Raw genomic sequence first — 20,913 nt, forward strand, 5'->3', positions numbered from 1 at the left:
ACCCCAGCGGAACTCTGCTCCGTTACCTAGCAACCCCAGCAGAGATCCAGGACGTTTGGTTTACAATGGCTGCTGGGAAAGACGAGGGTTTTATTGTCTTTTCCAATGCAACCACTTGCTTGCATTCTCTGCATTCTCCCACACATGTTTTGTGTAAACCATAGACCTAACTTGTTCAAGAATTGGTTAGCTTTAAACTAAAACAAGAAAACAGTTTTCTGAAGTGCTTTTATATTCAGAAAAACATTAAGTCAGACCTTCGCTAGCTGTCGTATAATTCCCACCCGGCTTGAAGTATTATTTGAGAACCTTTCAGGATGTTCTGTATCAGAAAATGTTCCTTTTGCTCCAAAGAATCAACCTCCCCTGTCTCAGCTATCCTCTGTGGAGAAGCTCAACATAACTACTTCCAAATGTGATGTATGGCAGTGAAGTTGTATCCATAAACACCAGCAGTACTTCAGAAGAGCACTGGAACCATCACAGAAGTGGGACAGAGTGAAAAGCAGAAGCTAACGTCGCCGATGAAGCTGTAGCCGTTAGAAGAAGCTCCCTCTTGGTTTCGCCTTTTGTTCATCTGTCTCTCGCGTGCAACAAAAGATCCCTCAGCCTTTGAAAAGCATGAATGCTTCAGTAATTTACATAATGTGGCTCCCATTTTTTTGTTTGAAGTGTGTCTGATTGTTTAATTTCAATCACACCCTCATTAACATTGAAATTTTACACCTTTCATATTTGGAGCTCTTTTTATCACACACCCTGCCGGCTGATTGTGACGCCTGCTCACAGAAAGATGTTCGGAGGGGTTTGTGTTCCTAAGAGCCGGCGTTTCGCCATCAGACGCACGTTTGGCGACCATCAGGTGCTGATAAACCGGACTGACAGACCCGCTCTGGCGGAAAGTCTTCGTTTTCATTTATGTTGGTGTCTGGAAAGTCATGTGACGTTTCAGAAACCTTCCGAATGCAACGTCACAAACCCCGAAGGCACTGCGCCTCACCCAGCAAAGAACCGTTACCTAGCAACCGAAGCGGAACTTCGCCCGTTACCTAGCAACCGAAGCGGAACTCCGCCGTTATCTCGCAACAGAAGCGAAACTCCGCCCGTTACCTAGCAACCGAAGCGGAACTCCGCCGTTACCTCGCAACCGAAGCGAAACTCCGCCCGTTACCTAGCAACTGAAGCGGAACTCCGCCGTTACCTCGCAACCGAAGTGAAACTCCGCCCGTTACCTAGCAACCGAAGCTAGGCAGTGAGTATTTACTCCTCGACAAGATTTATACCAAAGGCTATTCCAGCAAATCTATCCCAATTTGGTGATTTACTTGATGATTTTGATGATTTATAGGAACAGAAGCAGCTTCTATGCACCACAAATCTGGAACAAACTTCCGGAAAATTGCAAAACAGCCGAAACTCTGAGTTTCTTTAAATCTAGACTAAAGACCCGCCTGTTTATATTTGCTTTTGTACCGTAATTAATGAAACACTAGACAACATTTTGGAAAAATGTAATGTTTTTTGTGTTTTTATGATGTTAAACACTTTGAACTGCCTTGTTGCTGAAATGTGCTATAAAAATAAACTTTGATTGATTGAATTGGAGGAGTTTGAAGGCAGATGAGGTTCAGGGAAATGTTACAAATCTACAGCAATCTTATTTACAATGATTGTAAATAAGATTTTACAATGTTACACCAGTCTTATTTCTCATTTGAGCTTTTAGTTGACCTGGAAAAGGCGGAGAAGTTTTGAGCACAGTTACATAAAAAGAGAAATGAGAACTTTCCCTTTTAAACTTCTTGCTTCAATTCAGTGGATTTGTTTTGATCATTCTCTCCAAAGTGGAATAAAGAAATTCATTTTTATCCTTCCGGCACAGGAATAAGGTCAGGCCATGGGTTAAGGTTTAAATGCCCTTTTCATCCGTCTTTTCTTTATCTCCTCGCCAACCAGGCAGCCAGACTTTCTTATGATCTTTGATCAATAGTTGAGGGTCTCTGGGGGTCTTTTAATGTTTTCTCTGCACTTTGGCTGCTTTTTTTGTCCATTTTCAGTGCATTGGCCCATACATTTCCAAATGATTGTTTTTCCTGAGCCACTTATATTGTATTTATGAATTATTCTGACATAAAAAGGTCCTTGAACTCGACGTGTGAGTCGGTGTGGAGTTTAAACTTAATCCACAATTTATGAAGCCGTTTTTAGGTTCCTTAGAAAATCTTTTTCCAGCACTTTGTCACATTTATTCCACTTTAATCCATGAGAAATTACTGAAGATATCATATTCTGAGACAATATGAAACAAGATTTCACTTAAAGAGTCATTTTCCAACTAGATATTATAATATTTACCTCCAAACTGTAATTTGTTGGTAGGCTTCTTGCAATAAATAAATAAATTGCATGATATTTTCCATTTCCATAATTTTCTCGTGTCTCTATTTCCACCAAAGTCTGGTGCTTTGGTCTCAACTTGCTTCTCTTTCTGAAGAATAATTTTGTTTACATTGACTTCAGTATCCATTTTATTTGTTGATTTGTTTATTTATTTTGGATATTTACAATGTTTTCCACTTCCAGTGTTGAATGTTAAGTAGAATTTAACGTTTATTGATCTTTGAGAGGCTGTACTGTTTTACTTTAATATTATTTCAAAATGGTCTCAAAACAATATCAATTTCTGGGACAATTTACTGTTCAACAAAATTTGTTATTGTGACAGGCCTATTTTTTTATTTTTTATTATCAATCAATCAAATAAATTTTTATAGCATATAGTTCACAGCTCTAAGATAAAAAGTCATAAAAACAACCTACAGTTTGAGAAACCAGTAACAGACGTTACATTTTGTCGATCATCAAAATCATTAAATATGTTGGTCAATGTTCCATTTATTATGGTACAAAAGCAACTCTGAGCTAAAACTAATGCACATTTTTGACAGGCGGAGACAACTGAACGGTGAAACTGAGAAATTTTCACCAGTGTTGGTTTTGTTTGTCTTCAGTCGAATTCTCAACAGGTTTGCAGAAACTGGTGCCGCTTACGTTTCCGAATGTTTTGGATGAAAAAGGAGGAGAGGTTTGTGCTTCGCCACAGGCACGGCGAGAGGAACGGACAAAGCAAACACTTGTTGGATATTTAAATCAATCATCACAGCAGTGGGAGTGAAAACTCGGCGTGTTTTCAAAGACATGAATCCCAGGGAAATGTTTTTGGTTTTTTTCTGTGTGTTTTAGCTGGAGAGACGAAGGTACAATCTGTGATGATTGTCTTAAAAAAGTCTCTGGTTTTCCTCTCTGAGGAACCTCGGCTCGCTTCTGAAACAAAGTAATCGATGGAAAGACTCAAATGTCAAAATGATTATTTAATAATCAGGGCTGATGCCATACAATGCAGCTCTCAAGTTACTGCGTAATTATTCAGCATGAACCCGGCGTTCGTCTGGACTCCTGGCCAGAGGCAATTATTAACGAATACGAGGAGGAGGGTCTGAATACGTCTTTCTATTTACTGTGTGTCCACTTCATCATTGCTGAGGGCAGTAAAATTATTAATAGCAGGTGGTTAAAAGTATTGAAGCAATTTAACTGTTTTATTTAAATAGTTATTACATGTAGTCTTTTATTTTTGCTGCTCGTTTTTTAAAGATCTCAATAAAAATGCTCACTTTTCTCAACAATCTGGTCTAATTATATCAATAAATGCTGTTTAAATTGGCCAAATGTGATTTTTAAGGCAAACGGAACAACATGAACAAATCATATTTGAGTCAAAAAACATGAAAGTTTTCAAAGAAGGAAGGTAAAAAGTATTCAAAGGGCATCATTTAAACAGTTTGTATGGCAGGTTTGGGGTTTTTCTACCAACGTAGCTGCGATCAGACATCTTTACTGTTTTTTGAGTTTCCTAAAGCTGCAACTTTGCCCTTTCTCCTTCAGTTTCTCCTTCAGTCTTTTTCTAAATATTTTTCTTTAAGATGCTGATTAACCTGTAGATGTTGCTCAGGCTGCACAGTGGCGCAGTTGGTAGAGCTGTTTCCTTGCAGCAAGAAGGTTCTGGGTTTGATTCCCGGCCCCGGTCTTTCTGCATGGAGTCTCCATGTTCTCCATGTGCATGGTGGGTTTTCTCCAGGTACTCCGGTTTCCTCCCACAGTCCAAAAACATGACTGTTAGGTTAATTGGCCTCTCTAAATTGCCCCTAGGTGTGAGTGTGTGTGTGCATGGTTGTGTGTGCTGTGTGTCTCTGTGTTGCCCTGCGACAGACTGGCGACCTGTCCAGGGTGACCCCGGAACGTTAGCTGGAGATGGGCACCAGCAACCCTCCCGACCCCACTGAGGGACAAGGGTGTTAGAAAATGGATGGATGGCTGGATGTTGCTCGGTCTGATGACTTTGCTGAGCCGTCCACTGCTGGGAAAGTTTTCCACTGAGGAATAATTATTTTCTCTGGAGAAATATAGATTTAAATTGCATCTTTTCAGATTCATAAACGTTAGTAGTGAGTTTTATGGCTGTCGCATCCTGTCAGAATAGTTCTTGATGAGTAGTATGTACCGGATAATTTTCCTCTAAAGGAGACTTTTAAAACTTCAATTAAATTAGCATGCGCCTCTCATCTATTGCACCATATTTTAAAGGCTATATTTTCTCTGAGTGTTTTCTAAATTTCCCCGTGTGTCTCTCAGGTCCACAGAAAGACCTTAAACCCAGTGTTCAACGAGACGTTCCAGTTCGGCGTGCCGCTGAACGAGCTACATTCCAGGAAGCTGCATTTCTCCGTGTACGACTTCGATCGCTTCTCCAGACACGACCTGATAGGTCAGGTGGTGGTGGACAACCTGCTGGACTTCAGCGAGGGCAGCGGGGACAAACCCATCTGGAGGGACATTGTGGAGGGAACGGCGGTAAGACACGAACCGAGAAACGCTCAGAGTCCGTGTGACTCAAAGGTTGTGTTGGTTAGTCAAGTTCATTTTTATAAACACGTTGCAGCGTGACGTCATGGGCGAAGGTCTCGGCAAAAAGCTGCTCGCTAACGATGGCTACCATTGGTTTTAGCTGTTAAATTATCAATATACCAAGCTAAAGCTTAAATGTACGTAAAAAAAGGGAAACAGTGCTTTGCTACTTCTCAATTGTCAACACTAGCTGCTACAATGAGATGAAAAGGTCAAGAAATGCTTTAATTAAGAAAAAATAGCGAGGGAGATGAAAGTAGGTCAGCTATGCTAGCTTGACTTTGAAAACCTAGCATGTAGGTGTGCTGTGGAATTCGGTGTGTTTCAGTTCAGTTATAAAATTTCTAAAACGGCTCTTCTGACAAAGAGAAGCTGCGGAGTAAGGCGTTCAGAACTGTGCGGATGGGCTCCGTCTTCCTGGTTTTAGTCAGAATGCCAGCAGCAGCGTTCTGGATCAGCTGCAGCTGGAGGATTGATGATTCTCTACGCAGACCTGTGAAGACTCTGTTGCATTAATTAATGAGACTAAAGCTAAACGAATGAATGAGTTTCTCTAGATGTTGCTGAAACATTTGTGCTTTACTCCTGGAAATGTTCTTCAAGTGATAGAAGACCGACTTTGTAAGTGTCTTTATGTCTCTGAAGGCTCAGGTCTGATTTAGCTCATTTTGTAAATCTTAATGTTAAAGTGGTGAAACTAGTTAATGTAGAATTCCCTCTTCTTGTGGCTTCTAGCATTTTAAGTTTGTGTTTTCTGTGATGAATGAATGAATGAATGAATGAATGAATCAACCTGAATTATACGACAGATAAAAATCTGCTAAAATCACATGATGGGCATCTTCTATAAATAAAACTTTTGCTTATTTGTCTCATAATCCAACAATGACTAAATTAAAACTAAAAATTCATAAAATTGTAAAAGTTTGCTGTGTTTTACAATCTGCTCACATCCTCCTGCTGCTCAAAATGATTTGTTGAAACAGAGATGTGGACGTTTCATCATGAAACGTCCACATCTCTGAACGCGTCGGAGCCGAGTCAAAATAATCTTTTCTTTCCTCAGACTCAGTTTTGTTTTGTTTTTGGTAAGTCTGTTTTCTTGTAGCAGTATGGCTGCGTCTGTTTGTTTGTCTGAGTCATGTTTAATAAATGACATGTATGGATACCTACAAGGCAGCTAAATAAAATATGTTGTTTAAAAATTTATTTTAACAGGATAAAACTTTTTTTGTGAAAGATTCTGAGTTTTGACATTTATTTGGCCTTCAAATGGAAGCAAATGGGGAAAAAAAGAACTTTATTAAGTCTAATCAGTTACATTTTTAAATACTTTTTGATCTGATTAAACATTTTTCAGCCCTGAAGGAAACACTTTTATGCTCAACTGTTTGTTTTTGTAATTCTCCTTCCGGCCACTAGAGGCGCTGAAACGAGTCGCTGCCATTAAGTGACGGCTGGCTTCCTGAAGTGAATAGTCTGACTTTAGTTGGAGTAAAAGCAGCAGGAGATGTGCCAATAACCTAAAATAATATAAATGACATATATTATATTATATTATATTATATTATATTATATTATATTATATTATATTATATTATATTATAAATTCACAGTGGTTTATCTCATATTTAGATTATTGACCTGTGAATAGTTAAACCAGCAAATACTTGAAACCCTCTATAAAAACTGCCTATTTTAATAAATCAAACACTAAATATACCTTAATATGCATTAATACGCTCTGTGGAAACCGTTTTAGCGCTACAGCAGAAGCTAGCATCCACTGTCGCATTACGGTTTGTTGCCTGGAGATGAGATACGTTTTGAATCTGTACTGAAATAATTTAAACTGAAGTAGTTTATTTAATCCAGTTAAATACTTTAATAAACAGCAGCTGCCACAGTAAATAGACTGATCCAGCTGTTGCTTGTTTTATATGATTTCCTTGAGTTAGAAAGCCACATAATTAGCATTTTTATTCTAAAATCCTCATTCAGGAAAGTTATTTTCAAAATATTAGATTCACTCGCAGCCATCTGAGATCAATAGTTCAACAGACTAAAACTCGATATGTTTATGTAAGGCAAACAAGTCGCCACTCCTCTCCCAGCATTAAGACCCCGAGGCTTTAACTGGACCTCCGATCTCGTCTGATCAAAGTGGTTCACTGCTTCCTGTTGCTCTGATTCAGCTGGGCGGTTCTGGATCCAGTCGGAACGGTGACATGCTCAGGTTTCGACGGTAAATCCAGTCTGGTTTCTGCTCTCGGAGGAGCGGTCCGTATGGAAAACGGTCTGCCTGCAGGACAGATTGATTCAAAGTCTGGTCGTGTGAAAAATCATCTAGAGAGAGTCTGTATAGATTACTGGAACGGCTCTGCAGGCCGAATCCAAACTTTGTATTGGTTTACGTCCAACTTGATTTATATGAAATATTCATGGAAGGCTATTAGCAAATTAGACGGAGCAGAGCTTTAAAAATGTTGGCACCAGGGTCTAATTTATGAAATAAGTTTAAAGCATCAGTGTATATCAGTGCTTCACCTGGGGAAGTGCTTCTGAGTGCGACTCTGACCTGAATAGCAGGGATTTTGATGGAAGAAGGCAAGGAAGATAAAAAATATTAATCTTACAATTAATTGCCATTTAATAGGTTATTAGATTAAAATTAATTCTAATCGTTTAACTGATAACTTCTGCTTATGCCTTATATTAGTGTTGTAGTTTTTCCTCCAACCAGCAGAGGGCGTCGCTGGTTATCGTTAAGCAGAGCCAGTTGATACAGAAACAAAGATGGCGGCCATATCTCAGAACAGGAAAGAGAAATGGTCCTCATATTACGACTTTTTTCTGGTATTATTTTGACTTAAATTCAAAATGTTGACGTTATTCTCTGAATACTACGTTTCTCTTATTTTGATTTTAGTCTCGTACTAATTTAAACTCTATTATGATGTTATTCCTGTGTTTACATAACTTTAATCTCATTATTTCATGTTTTTAATAATATGTGGCCCTAATACTCAGTCATATAGTAAAATCTTTGTTTTTTATCACTGACAGTAGTTCTGCATGAACTGATCTTTGTTCATGAGGAATTAAGTATTTCACATATTTTCATCTTTTAATTTTCTATTTAGCAACCTAACAGGTTCCTATTTTGTTACATTTTATAAATATGAATAAGTTTAATAATGTGAGAAAAACACAATTACCTGCTTATGCAGTCAGTGTTTAACACAGCAGAAAAAAACTGTTAAAATATTAATATTTTTTAAATTCTGCATCTTCATGTGATGGAAAGACGGTGATCCTCTTAATACTAGGGCTGGATGGTGTGGCTGAAATAGTATCACACTATAATTGTCTCATATTTGTCAATATCAATAATCATTGATTAATTTAGTGTTTTTAATATCTGAAATAGTGAAAAATTGGTGGTGTGACCTTTCCTGTTTTGTCCAGTTTCCATTCCACGTTGTTGATTTATTTTATTTTTTTAAATCACCTATGAAGCTCAGCGGGGAAACCTGAATCTGCTCAACAGGTTGTTGCTAGGTAACCAAAGCTGGGCGGAACTTGAAACAAGTTGTTGCTAGGTGACCAAAGCTAGGCGGAACTTGTAATAAGTTGTTGCTAGGTAACCAAAGCTGGGCGGAACTTGAAACAAGTTGTTGCTAGGTGACCAAAGCTGGGCGGAACTTGAAACAAGTTGTTGCTAGGTAACCAAAGCTGGGCGGAACTTGAAACAAGTTGTTGCTAGGTGGCCAAAGCTGGGCGGAACTTGAAACAAGTTGTTGCTAGGTAACCAAAGTTGGGTGGGCGGAACTTGAAACAAGTTGTTGCTAGGTAACCAAAGTTGGGTGGGCGGAACTTGAAACAAGTTGTTGCTAGGTGACCAAAGCTGGGCGGAACTTGAAACAAGTTGTTGCTAGGTAACCAAAGCTGGGCTACACATGATCACTTTATTGATCATGTGTAGATGATGATATATATTATTATTGGTTTATTATCCAGCTGTACTTGATACAAGAGAAAACAGGTTTTTCAGAAAATCAATCAATTAGATCAATCAACTTGCACCTCAAGTGATTTTCCTTTAGCCGAATCCCAGGCTCCCTTGGTGACAGAGGGATCTGTGTTCAGGGGTCAGATCTGTGTGTCTGTCGGTGTTTTTTCCAGCTGATTCTGCTCGGATCAGAGCGTCTCCGCCTGCTTTCTCATCCCTGTTCGTGTGTCTGTCTGCAGGAGAAGGCTGATCTCGGGGAGCTTAATTTCTCGCTGTGTTACCTGCCCACCGCAGGCAGACTCACCGCTACAATCATCAAGGCCACCAACCTCAAAGCCATGGACCTGACGGGTTTCTCAGGTGAGCAAACCGCACATCATGAGGTCGTCAGCACATTTACAGGAAGCGGCTCCCTCTGAAAACTCCTGCTTTTGAACAAAGCTTTCTCCATGAAGTGGTAATTTAGAAGCATTTGGAGCCTCATCAGATTTTAATGATCTAATTCAATGACACGTTACAATTTCATTTAGACACCAGTCATTAAGTCTACAGCAAACTCGCACTGTTTTCTACGATTCTTCTTAAGTTTGGTTGGAAATATATCTCATACATAAAGGAAAGCTACATAGGATTATAAAGAGAAAGGAATATATTATGTATTCATTTTCTTTTACAAATGGAAATCTTAAAAGTGTGGCTTGCATTTGTATTCAGCCCCACTGAGTTGATATGCTGTAGTTACAGCTGCTGGCCAGTAGGGGGCATTGTTCTAACAAAGTTTGCACATGAAGCGGATAAAATTTCTGCCCATCCTTCCGGGTAAAACAGCTGAAACAGATTAGATGGACTGACTGAGGGAATGAACAAACCCTCTGGATGAAAGAAGTACAGTGCAGCGGCTTGTGAATAATAAAAAAAGAGTAAATGTCCTACAAAAAAATCCCTGAAATTTTCTAGAAAAAAACTTGAGATTCAAAAGTCAAAAAATTTTTGACTGCTGGAATTTCTATAAATTTGAAAAGCTGAAAATTTTTCAACAGTTGGAAATTCTGAGTTTGAAAAGTGAAAACATTTTGACAGTTGGAAAAATTTCAAAGTTTAAAAAGTAAACTCAAAATTTGCTTGTTTATTGCTGAAAATTTCTGAGATGACTTTCTGAGTTTTTTTTTTCTAACACATTTTTGACTTTTTGGAGCTCAGAAATTTCCTTGCATTCTTTATAAAATCTTTGAGTTTTTCTATCTACTCTGGCCCTAATAAGCCAGTGAGGAAAAGGTTAAGATGCAGAAAGGGAATCTGAGTCCATATGACAGAGATCCACACTAAATCACTTAGAAGTCGATTAAACCAAGGGTGTTCAAAGTGTGGCCCGAGGGCCATTTCCAGACCCTGGACTGATTTTTTTTTGTGGTCTCCAGACCAGATTTCAAGAAAAAATTAGGACAAAATTACAACTTCTAAATCAAAATCTACTTACAGAAATGCTATGAAATCTAAAATCAAGGGGTGTGAATACTTCCGCAAGCCGCTGAATTTAAACCCTCAATGTTGTTGCCAGTTTTGCTTAATGTTGCACAATCTGAAAGCATGTCTAGAGAAAGGTAACAAATGGTGTAATAAGGATTAGAAACTAAATAATGCATGAGATGGAAGCGATTTTTTTTGTTGCACACACCAACAGATTACGCCTACATGCTGTTATTATTGCCCCGTTGATCTCAGCATGATTTAAGAGCATCAGAAGATACCGACACGCAGTAGAGGAACTCGGATGCGTGTGATTATTCCCGGCTGCTGTCACTGAGCGACGGGATCCGACCTGTTCTGCTTCTCCCCTCCCTTTGTGTTGCTAATCCAGCTTTGCCTCGGCGACTCGATTCTCACCAGCTTTCATGTGTGACAGATGCAGATTCGCGCGGACTCTTATCTCACGCTCCGTGCTTCCATCCTGCGTGTGTCTTCTTCTTCTACTACTAATTCCCGTTCTTCTCTCCAGACCCGTACGTGAAGGCGTCCCTGATATGCGACGGGCGGCGGCTAAAAAAGAGGAAGACCTCCATTAAGAAGAACACGCTGAATCCCACGTACAACGAGGCGCTGGTGTTTGACATTCCCAATGAAAACATCGAGAGCGTCTCCATCTTCATAGCAGTGATGGATTATGATTGGTGAGGTGCTGTTCAGTCGCCGCTCGCTCCGGGCGCTTCGACAACAGGCTGATCGTTACTGGGAAGCAGCTGTTTGTCAAACGTCTTTGTGCATGCGGCGTGTTTGATTTTGGGGCCCGCTGTCGAACGCGACGAGGGGCAAGACGCCCCCCTCCTGCTGAATGATCCCTGTTTTACATAGATGGGCAGCTCATGAATAAGCATGATTTATGCTAATGGGGAAGGAAGACGTGCGGCCCTGCCAATATTTATCTCACAGTCACTTGCAGCGTCACTTGGCTGCTTTATGTGTTTGTGTATAATTGCACCGCCTCCCTGTTATGCTGTGTCGACGCAGCACTTGGCCTCTGCATAGGTGTTCAACTCTGCCTCATGTCCTTCCCCAACCCCTGCCAAAGCTTAAAGGTGACCTATTATACTTCCTTGAACAGTTTATGATGCGCCTACCATCTACACACTGAAAGAATTTTGATCTCTTTTCAAAATGTGCTGTTTTAGGGTCCTCTCACTTTTAAATCTAAATTATCTGCTGGCCACGCCCCCCAACTCAACATTTATTTACACTCGCACGTTAAATGTCTGCAAACAGATGTGCAAATATAGACACATTGCAACCAGTGGCGCAAAAAGTGGGTATGCAGGGTATGCAACGCATAGGGGCGCAGCACCAGAGGGGCCGCCAAAACCCCGTCTGGAGGGGGCGGCGCGCCGATGATGTTTTCCCAAACACTTCAGCGCGCCTTACGCTCCTTCACCTCGCGCACAGAGAGGTAAATGTAGGGAGTTTTACCCTTCACGTATTGTCGCCTCGGGGGGCATGGGGGAAGCGACGCTCCTTCACCCTGACGCTCCTTCCCTCGGGGTGGGACGGGGGGGGCGATCTATGTTTTCGCATCCACCAGAATAATGTGTAGTTGTGCCACTGATTGCAACATGGCGTCACAAACGGCCATCTCCCTGCTAGAGGGCAAGAAACTGCTAACTGACAATGGCTAGCTTTGGTTTCAGCTGTCAATTTATCAAAATAACGCGCTAAATCTGAAATTTACACATAATGTATAGAAGAAAAACTGTCAACTAGATAGCAGGTTAAAGGATGTCGCATCTCGCAGGTCTGGAAAAAGTTTAATTAAGAAACAATAGCGAGGGAAAGCGAAGTAGGTCAGTTATGCTAGCTTGATTTTGGCAATCTTATCATGAAGATGAGCTGCAGAATTCGTTCAGTTTCAGTTCAATTTAAAAAAAAACAAAAAAAACGTGATCGTAACACCAACTCTGACAGATCAGAGCGGGTGTTTAAATGAGTAAATCAACCACGGTTTGTGTTCAGACAATCAGAATCAGCGGCTGTTACATTAATCATCAGAAAAATAAACATCAAGCCTGAAAACATGAAATTGTAACAGCCTGAGCGTTCTGTCGTTTGTGTGGGAAATGTTTTCGTGTTTTTTTTGCCGTTGAGTCCTGATACACTAGTGGAGCTGTTGTCAGTCAGTTGCTATGGCAACGGGTCTTCATGTAGCATAACCGACACATGGAGCGAGAAAAGCGATGAATTTGAGCGGCTTTGAGTTGCTCTTCAACGGTTTCCTGTGTTATTTTTCCCGTTGCTGGAGCGAACTGCACTAAATTAATAAAACCTCCATTTGCGGGTTTCATTTTTACATCCATAAGGTTTTTCAAATGGCAGATTTTCCAGATACCAAGAAAACATTAACTTAATGACATAAAACAGCTCAGTGGTTGTTGTTTTGTTAAGTACTTGGACTGTTTTTATACCTGTATGGAAGTATAAAAATGTTCAAAATGTGAATTTTGCATAATAGGTCTCCTTTAAAGCCGATAAATGATAAATTCTTCTCTACTTGTCCTTTCTTGTCTCCTCTCGCTGTCAGCATCGGTCATAACGAGGTTATAGGCATGTGTCGAGTGGGCAGCGACGCCGACGGTCCCGGGAGGGAACACTGGACGGCCATGTTGGCAAACCCTCGGAAACCAATAGAGCACTGGCATCAGCTCGTTGAGGTTCGCACAGATTCATCTGTTAATGAAGAGGCATGATCTACCACTGGAAAATGTCTAAAAATTCAGCCTTTAATTTGACAGCATTTATTCAGTGTTGGGAAAATTTGTAGGTAGGAAAATAATACCTCACTTTTCATTTATAGTTTAATTTTTTGTTTTCTTATGAGTAGAAATATCACATAAAATTTCCAACTTATGAGACAAAAGAATTAGCACAATCATGAGATTTGAAGTAAAATATTATTTTTAAAAAATAAGTTTCTATCAATTTAGTAATTATGAGTAAAAAAAATCTTAATATTAGACAAATCATTATTGTGAGATTTAAAGTTGTACATATGTTCAATCTGAAAGTTATATTATTATGAAAAGTAAATAAAATTCAATAGATGGGTTTAAAAGTCATAATTATGAAACTAAAAATCATAATTACAATACTTGGTTTCAATTTTCAGTTTGAAAGAATATGTGGGCTAAAAGGTCAATTAAGAGAATTATAATGATTAATTAGTGATTGGACTTGATTAAAGTTTTTAATCAAGTTAATTGCAGGGTTTATAATTAATAGAATTCACTGATCTCCAAGAGGAAATTGCTTTAAAACGACAAAATAACCCAGCATTTTCAATTAGAAAACCCTTTTTGCTGCTAAATTATATATATATATAAAAGTCATCTGAGCTCAACAACAGATATTTATTGTTTTTAATCTGTTATTCAGGTTATTCAACGTCTTTAGAAATGCGGTGGACGCTGACATTAGCATTGGGAACTTATGCTAGCATGTGCTAAGCACTGAGACGCTATTTTAGGCTAGAATACCTTCGCTACCAAGCTAACTACTTTTAGCAAGACTTGGACACAGGATTAGTTTTTCCTGTGTCCAATCAGATCGTTTTTCGGGGTAGAAATTAATCCCTAACGGGTCAAGAGAAGCGGCTTCGTCGTCCACTGCTGTTGTCTGCAAGCTGCTTGTGCGTCAGATTTACGGTCGTACCAGAAACGCATACAAAGGTTCCGGCTGGAATTTTATATGGGAAGGAAAAAAAAAGTTTAAAACAGAAGCAATTAATTGTGTTAATATTTGTAACATATATAGAAATATATAGATTTTAAGGTGTTAAAATTTTTATTATGATTGATCAAGTTTATATATACAATTTATTTTTTACATATAAAACCTTTGAACCATTTTATGTTTTAAAAAAGAAAAAAACTGAAAAAATATATAAAAGCTAAACCGAGTAATTAAAATATACACAAAGAATATCCTGACCAAGTACAGGGTATTTATAAGCGTTAAGTGACATGATTTATAACAACCCCAAAAATATGTTGATTTGTATTAAAATAATAAACAATAGAAGTTCATAAATAGCTGCAATCTTCTTAAATTAACTTAAAAGCCGGCCCTCAGGTCTTCAGAAGGTTTTTATTTTACATCTACTGTAAACCTGTCAATACAAATGACACTGACAGGTATCATTTCTCTTTTGAAGACTTTTTTTGTGACGTTTTTTATGATAAAACATTAACAGGAGATTTTTTTCCCCTCACAGGAAAAAGCAATTGGTACATTCGTATCAAAGAGTGCCACAGCCCCCTCCCCTAAGCCGCATATTGTGGTGGACAGCCCCCACTCCGATTAAAACGGTGAGTCGCTCATGTGTTTATTGGCTCGGAGCATTCCACAAATAGCGTTAGCTCTCTTGGACTCTGACTTTTTAATTCCAGCACACGTCCACCGCTGTGTGGCAGATGCTCTCTGGTCCAATTAACACGGGGGCATCTAGTCGGGTCTTAAAAAGCATGACCAAACTGTGAGGGCGCGATAAGGCAGAGGCTGTGAAGTCGTCAGATGTGGCAGCTCAAAGGCTCTGATCTGCAAAAACACTAAATATTACCAAGAAATGTTTTCTGCAAAAATCTTAGTACACTTGAAATGAGACAAAACAAACATTTCAGGAAGATAAAGAAGCTTGTTTTAAGTAAAATAATTTATGAATGATGAAAAAATGCTAGATACACTGGCAGATTATGTTTGTTATAAGTGAAATATAAAACAAAGGATTAGGAAAATGCATGGAAAATAAGAACGATACAGAATAAATCCTAAATAATATGAGAATAAAGTCCTAATGTTACAAGAATAAAGTCATAATTTTTTAGTAATTTTATTTTTCCTCAGTACGATCCTAATATTTTGTTGCAGAAATCATCTGCCAGTGGAACTGGTCCTTTTTATTCAATATTAAGGAATCATTTACTTAAATAAGCTCCTATTTTTGTCTTATTTCAGGTCGTCTAAGACATTTGCAGGAGAAACTAGACCAACTTGGTTATATTTTGTTTTTCCAGAGCATCATCTGTATAATCTAGATGTTATGGGTTATGTAATGCTTCTCCTCCTCCTCCTCCTGCCTGACTTGCAGAAACTCCATGCTGTTTATATATTATCCTGTCTTCACTGTCTCGCGGCTTAATCCTCCTCTTCCCTCCTTCCTCAGGTCATTATCATCTCTACGGCTCCAGATTCTCCTTTTTTTTATTTTCTCTCTCTTGTTTCTTCTCCTCTCATCTGTGAATAATTCTCTCCATCAAAGACAAGAGAGACGCGGAGACGCTGCCAGTGTGTCCAGCTGCTAGTGCCGTTTTGCTCCTGCTAATGAATACTCCAACTTCTGCGCTGCGTTTGCTGAGCTGGAGGGGAGGGGGCGGAGCTTCACCCGTCCTGAGCTGCAGTGTGAACATCAGACTACGAACACATGCAGACAGGAACAAAGTCAGGTGTAAATCTGGGACCTAGCAAGAAGTGCACACACGTTCCTCTCTCTCTATCTCTTACACACACACACACACACACACACACACATGCGGATACACAGAGTTTGTAGTATGTGTGTAGTTCATGTGCTCTTTGGATATGTGTAGCAGTGACGTGCGGTTAGGGGAGGCAGGTGAGGCAGCGCTTCACCTGTATGAGTAAAAATAAGAAGTAAAATCTAACTATCCACTTTTTATATAACTTGTTTTTTTAACGGTCATTTCAACATTTTTATGGTCAAATTCGCTGAATTTACGCTGCATTGCCTGTCGAAATGCATTACAGAAGACAGGCGCGAGGCAGTGTAGTACCGTGCCTCACCTCTGGGGGCGCTGTATCGCCAATCTACTTGTTTAAATGCACATTTTCTACACATGTTGACTTTCCACAGTATGTTTAATTTATTTAATGAATGTTTGGGACACATTTAGTCTTTCTGATTGGCCATAAATGTGCGGTGGAAATGGGGCGAGTGGGGCAGAAAGTACCGTTCCTTACTGGTAGGGGGCAGTGCTGAGTCCAATAGACGCATCGAGCAGCAGATGCTCTTCTTCTACGCTTTGAAAAGAATGAAATTGGAGATGGAACAAAAGGCCACTCTCTTTGGCTGCCAGACTTTTTGAAAATAAAAGTAAAATCAGAAATTTAATTAATTGATTTAATTGTTTAACAACACAACAAAATAAATATTTGTGGAGAAGGATAAGTTCATATAAAATAAAGGTAAGATCACAAACAATTTTAAATTTTAATCAGAAAAGAGAGAAGTCAGCCAACGAAAAAATATAAATAATCAAAAAAATAACCTTTTTAAATATTGATTTATCTTTCTTGCTATTATATTGTTAGAAATAGTTATGATAAAATTTGAAATATAGCGTCCATGATCTCACCCCCACCTCCCTGCTGGAGGGTAAAAAGCTGCTCGCTAACAATGACTAGCATTGATTTTAGCTGTGAAGTTGTCAATATAACACACTAAATCTTAAATGTGCGCCGGGTATATCAAAGAAAAAAAGGATGCAGTGCTTTACTACTAATTTTTGACACTTATGACAACTAGATAACAAGGTCAGGAAAGAGTTTTAACTAAGAAAAAAACACTGAGGAAGAGGGAAGTAGTACCGTTATGCTAGCTTGACTATGATAAATGTAACATGTAGACGTGATGTGGAATTCTGTGTTTCGGTTCAGTTAAAAAAAATAAAAAAAGGCGATCTGAATACCAACTCTGACAGATTATCAGTAGAGCAGGTGTTTAAATTAGCTAATCTACCACCACAGTGTTAGCTTAGCCAACAGCAGCGGGTAGCTAACCTGCCACGGCGATGACTTAAAACAAACATAAAGCCTAACAACAAAATATTGTGACGAACCGAATGTTCTGTTCTTTGTGTGGGACGTGTTTGACTGTTTTTTGATGCTGAAACCTGAAACAAAGTGGCGGGGTTGTCAGTTGCTATGGCAACGAGCCTGCGTTTAGCATAGCCGACACATAGTGCGAGAAAAAAGTAGGTTTGAGTTGTTCTTTAACGGTTTTTTTCTCCGTTATTTTTCCCCCTTGCTGTGACGCACTGCACTAAACTAATAATGCCTACATCTCCAGGTTTAATTGTTCAGAAGGAATCGTCTTTTTGCCCTCCAGTGTTTTCCATATCACGCAAGGGGTCCATATTGGATTTTGGACTCTGGTGAAGTCCGTGCCTCGCCGGTCGTGAGCCTCGCCGCACGTCACTGGTGTGTTGTAGTTCATTCTAGACACAAAAAAAAATAGAAAGCCATCATAGAGTGGTCATTTCAACCAGGACCAAAGCTTCATGCACTTGTACAGACAACGGAGAGAAAGTTAAGTTTCAGGAGGAGGAACAAAGATTTAGAAATCTCAAACCATCCGTTGTGCATCCATTTGGCGGTTTGAGGGAAGACGTCGGGCTCCTATTGATGTCAGATGAGCGGGAAAAATGAGGACGGACTCGTCGGCCTCAGCATGTTACGCAACCTTGAAACGTGTTCCTCTTCGTCTTTTTTTTTTTTTAATCATCCAAACGTCTCGCCAGGGGGGGGAACTTTCTCGCCAGACTTTTACGGGTTTCCAGGATCGGGGTTGGACTGTTTGGATCGCCACTCGGTTGTTTTTCTACCATTCCAGGACTTAATGTTTCTGCTTTCTCAATCGAAGAAAAGAAAAGAAAAAGTAATTGTCACGCTTCAACGGATCAAATTGTTGTCCATATCATGTCTCTGACAGGACTTTAGAAGGACACACACTTCTGTGTTGCTTTTATCAGTGTGTGTTTCAGTGTTTGTGGGCGTGTTTGTTTTGTACTCGTGTGTATGTGTGTGTTTGACACGTATCTGTGCTCACCGTCGTCCTCTCTTCCTCCTCCCATCGTTTTTCTGTCTCCACTCCTAAAATTCAGGCGTCTGCACTGAGAAGTTTGCTTCAGAGCCAAACCTTGTCTCGTTTTGTGTCTCTAAAGTGTGTGAGAGACAAGAGAGCGTGTGTGTGTGTGTGTGTGTGTGTGTGTGTGTGTGTGTGTGTGTGTGTGTGTGTGTGTGTGTGTGTGTGTGTGTGTGTGTGTGTGTGTTCTACTCGTGCCTCATTGCACTATAGGTGGGGAAGCACCGTCTTTGATAGACGTTAGTTTTTATTGTCTATGTTGTCTCTGATAACTGCTGCCAGTCACCAGTCGGCCCTCCTCTCCTCTCGAACCTTTTGCCTGATGTAAGTAACCGTGTTAATCGTGTTCTTCTTCTTTCACTAATTTATGTGCTGAATGTTGGCGCGAAAAACTCAGATGGGATCGAAAGTGGTGAGGTGCTGGTGTATTTTGCTTATGATTATTCAAAGGAACACAATAAAAAAAAAATGAAAAAACTGCTGCTTTACAAGCTGATGACTGAAAGTACGGAAGCCCATTGCTACCAATTTTAAACTGGCGCATTGCATGCCATTATCGTGAGTTAAAAAGTTATAGTAATGGCACTCAAAGGAGTCATTTTGTTTATATCAAAGGCATATTTAGGAAATAAAATATAAAAAAATGTGAGTTTTAAGGTCATAATTACATTGAAAACAATTTTTAAAAAATTTGTGCAATTTAGATTTCAATATTTATGAAAGTCAATTAAGAAATGGTCAGTTTTTAAAGTAGTAGCTTCATAACATTCAGAAATCTCAATTCAAGTCATAAAAAAAGATTTAAATTATAAATCAAATAAAAATTATATAAAATTTTATTTTATAGAATATTAATTTTCTATTGAAAAACAAATTTTTCATAGAAAATTGGGTCAAAATTGTGAATGTAACATTTATGAGTTTCAAAGTAAAGTATTTTTTTATATCTTTCTAAAACATTTTGTTATGATTTCAAAAGTAATAATTACAAAAATTTGTCAGAATTTTTAGTAAAAAAATTATATATTGTCAACATTATCATGAGATTTAAAGTCATACTTGTGTCTGAAGTCAGAAAATTATTTTCTTAAAAGTAAATAAAATGAAAGAAATTAGTTTAAAACTGAAATTATTTTTTTTAAATTTGAGTTTCAAAGTAACTGAGTTAAAAGGTCAACAATTTTGAAACCCATGATGAGTTTGAGGTAAAAAGTCAAAATTCAGAAAATCTGAATGATGAATTAATTTTCATTCAATCTATCGTGACGAAATTCAAAGTCCACATTTCCCCACCGCTAATAGAAATATTTATTGAAATGCAATGTGGCAGTTATGGGCTTCCGTATGTGTTTGGATCCCCCTGAAACAAAGCCGACGTGGAGGGAGGAAAAAAGCAGCACTTATAAACCAACAGAGTTATAAAACCACGCCTGTCACTGCTAATGCGACTGAACTTGAGCAGAACAGTAACAGCTCGGCGTATTGTTGCCACTAATCCGCTCCCGCACAAACACACGCCGTGTTCTCCAGAGGGGGGATCCACTTTCTTTCTCTTTACGTCCGGATGAAGGAAATCAGGTCACTCGCTCTCTGTGTTCCTCCAGTCAGGGGATGATCAATCAGCTCGTTGAAGGTGATATTGATTCATTGGAGCTCCATAATAATTCTCCTCCTCTTCTTCTTCTTCTTCTCCTTTTCATTCCACCTGCTCGTTTTTATTGTGTTTTTTTCCCAGCCCTCCATCTTGTCATGTCTCTTATCGTTTGCCCTCTCCCATGCCGTCTTCTCTTGTTCGTGCCAGTCCCGAATGGTCATGGGGAAACATGTTTGCATGCTTATATTAACACGAATGATGTCAACTTGATGCAATGAAAAATTCTATAAGTGATGCTTTAAGCAAAATCTGACAATGAACTTGATACTAATACTACTAATGACGACTAAATGGAGACCTAGCAGTTTAATCTGTTGTCGAAAAAACTACAACGACAACGATGAAAATGACGTTTATGCTGTGTTTATCAGTGTTCTGTTTCCTTTCTGTCGGTTTACAGTTGTTTTTTATATATATAATTTATTCAAGAAGTTTACTTTTTTATTGGTTGTTGGTGATTGAGGGCGATTGTTTCAGTCTGGAAAGGTCACAGGATGTTGGTGAATGTGTAAGTAACTGCGTGGCTGAAGCAACAATAATGGAAATAAAGGATATGTATCATCCGCTCTGGTGTTTCTCTCTTCTTCTTCTTCTTCTTCTTCTTCTAACTGTTGCCGCGCTCCTCCAGGCAGAGTATCAAATGTAAAGCTGGGGGGATATCAGGTTTTTTTACCCTCTGTAATTGACTGGAGTATTAGGATTAACATGCTCCACCTGCAGAAAAGCTCTCAGACTCTCCGCTGTGCATTAAGTCCTGTAATTATTCAGCGACTTTGTCATGAATTCTTCATCGAGGCCCGAAACTCGGCGCCGGCGCTCGCTCCTGCCACTGCACTGCAAAAACACAAAGTCTCACCAAGTGGG

General features: G+C 39.1%; 1 protein-coding gene across 1 annotated transcript in view; it reads left to right on the forward strand.

The window, feature by feature from the left end:
- The window catches only part of syt3 (synaptotagmin III), a 61,396-nt gene extending 40,781 nt beyond the window's left edge, over positions 1-20,615 (forward strand). Inside the window, exons 8-13 of the mRNA XM_008416388.3 lie at positions 4,693-4,911; positions 9,217-9,337; positions 10,974-11,145; positions 13,041-13,170; positions 14,730-14,823; positions 15,678-20,615. Coding sequence (XP_008414610.1) covers positions 4,693-4,911; positions 9,217-9,337; positions 10,974-11,145; positions 13,041-13,170; positions 14,730-14,819 — 732 coding nt within the window. The 3' untranslated portion in view covers positions 14,820-14,823; positions 15,678-20,615. The remainder of the gene's footprint in view (positions 1-4,692; positions 4,912-9,216; positions 9,338-10,973; positions 11,146-13,040; positions 13,171-14,729; positions 14,824-15,677) is intronic.
- The last annotated feature ends 298 nt before the right edge of the window (positions 20,616-20,913 follow it).

The sequence above is a fragment of the Poecilia reticulata genome, chromosome 8 (assembly GCF_904066995.2).
Source record: "Poecilia reticulata chromosome 8, P_reticulata-male-v2, whole genome shotgun sequence".
NCBI lineage: Eukaryota > Metazoa > Chordata > Actinopteri > Cyprinodontiformes > Poeciliidae > Poecilia > Poecilia reticulata.